The sequence below is a fragment of the Echinops telfairi genome, unplaced genomic scaffold, assembly GCF_000313985.2.
Source record: "Echinops telfairi isolate 266 unplaced genomic scaffold, ASM31398v2 ScPeMD7_7416;HRSCAF=8454, whole genome shotgun sequence".
Lineage (NCBI taxonomy): Eukaryota > Metazoa > Chordata > Mammalia > Afrosoricida > Tenrecidae > Echinops > Echinops telfairi.
The window spans coordinates 4412659-4414859 of NW_022111316.1; the positions used below are offsets into that span (position 1 = coordinate 4412659).

The 2201-nt window shown below is 50.1% G+C and overlaps 1 protein-coding gene across 1 annotated transcript; it reads right to left on the reverse strand.

Moving 5' to 3' along the window:
• Window positions 1–443: 443 nt before the first annotated feature.
• Window positions 444–1869, reverse strand: LOC101647170 (calcium uptake protein 1, mitochondrial-like). The gene is given in 2 exon segments (XM_045297090.1): window positions 444–1637; window positions 1639–1869. Coding segments are annotated over 2 exon segments (1425 nt in total).
• Between the last annotated feature and the right edge of the window lie 332 nt (window positions 1870–2201).

Here is a 2201-nt window from a genome sequence, read left to right on the forward strand (position 1 = left end):
CTCTGGCCCAGGCTGCCCCCAGCTCAGGGTGCCTGGGTCCCCCATACCACTACTCATGGTGGGCTTGACTTTCCCTGCCGAGGCTTTCCCAGTGTGCACTGGGCACCAGCAGCAGCAGAAGAGGCGAAACGCTCGTCGACAGGAACCTACATGGAAGAAGCTCTGAAAACTGGCGGGGCTGCAAGGTTTCTGTGCCCTTGCTCCTCTGGGCACTGCATGGTGCTGCTGCCAGAGGTGCCGAAGGGTGAGCTTTCGAGCCCCAGTGGGAGGATCACAGAGTGGAACCTGGGCCTCGCACAACACTGGAACACGGGAGGGCGGAGGACCATGGTGGGCTCCCGAGGTCATTCCCAGGAGGACAGGAGCACGACTTCGGAAGGAGAAGGGAGGGTTGTGTCTCCATTCTGTTCAAGGGGCTCCGGAGGTGGCCCTGCAGTTCAGGGTCACTGGGTGGGCACAGCGAAGTCCCAGGGGGCCTCCTGTGCACATTTCCACATAGCCTGCACGAGGTGGGTGAAGCCCAAGTCTTTGGGCTTTTCCAGGCCTCGCATCAGTCGCTGCTTCATGATGGAGACAAATTCCTTGTTGCTCAGCTCCCCGTTGCCATCGCAGTCAAAGAGTGCAAACACCACGTTGCATACGTGGTCGGAGAGCTCCACCTTGGCCACTGTCCTGGCCACCTGCCGCATGGTCACTTTACCAAGAGATGCCCCAGCCATATGGTAAAAGCTCAAGGCAGTGTCCACATCATTAATATTCTTTAGGAAAGTAAAGAAGTTCTCCACCTCCTGAAATGTTAAACCCTTTCCTTCTTTGAAGTGCCTCTTGAGTTGTTTCTGCATGGCGGTCAATTTCTTGGACTGCACTCCACTGCAGGCCAACAGCATGCCACCGAACTGCCTCTCAGCAATTCTCCCGTCCACAGGGTCATGGCATTCAAACTCTAGCTTTACAACATCATGCGGAAGTTTACGTTGAAATTCAAGGAAGTTTTTGATTGTCAGCTTCCTCTTGAGATCAGTGCCAAAGAAGTAGGTTGTGAGGGCTGAACACAAGCCTGTCTTGAGAGTGCTCCCAGGGGTCGGACGATCTCTGTGCCTCACACCCATGCTGGTTTGGGAGCGGATGATGCTCTGAACCTGTTCAAACTCCTCCATGTCTGCTTCTCCATCTCCATTTAAGTCAAACATCTTGAAGGCGATTCCGTAGTTTCTCTGAGGAGCAGAAAGAACAGTGGTAAGAAAAATGTAGTCTGAAAAGGATATGAGTCCACATTCCCCAAGCGTGTAAAATACACTGCCTTCGTCAGCAAGTTTTTCTCGTTCCTGGGAAATTTTCTTTCCATCAAAGCATTTTTTTATATATTGATCCAGGCCCAAGTGTTCTGGCTGTTTCTCATTGGGCGTTATAGATCGCACAAAATCTTGTGGAGTCATAAACACTTCAGATTCACCAGGCTCTCTGATTACTTTCAAGGTGGTGAAATACCGGAAGATTTTGTCTGGTGTAGAGTAGGCTCGAATCCTATTCTCATACTCCATCACCTTTCTGTCTCTGAATCCAGAACGTTTCTTCTTCTTCTCTTCTGAATAAGGCTCAGGACTAGTATCTGCAGCCTTTTGTTCATGGGTGATGAACTTCTCCTTCCCCATTACTCTTCCCTTCAGTCTTTTGGTTGGTCACTGATGGTTGAGATTCTGCATGGGCCCTCTTCCACAAGGGACCAGTACTCGCAGTCACTGCAGATGCTCCCAGGAACGCTGCCATCATTAGTCGTCTCCTAATCTGCATGGGCTGTGATCCTCCAGGGTACCAGCAAGTGCCCAAAGCTCGTTCTGCCAGCGTAGAAAGTGAGTGAAGACCAAACATCCCGGCCACGATCGAGTGCCCAGTTCTAACCTAAAATGTTTTTTTTTTAAGAATTGTAAAATCATTACCACAATCTATTTCATTTTATCCCCCCACCCTGATGAAATCACCTTTAAAATGAGTTTGTAATCACCTTTTCCGTTCTAGTGCTCACTCCCCTCCCACCTTCATTGTTTACTCTTGAAATCCCCTCAGTCTCCACCGCCCCCACCACCACCACACTTCATTTCCTTAGGGTATAAACAGAGAGAGATGGCAGGATCTTCAAATATTTGTATTCGCATCTGTTTAAGGAAGTGCGACACTGTTTTCCATCGTCGGTGTACAATTCG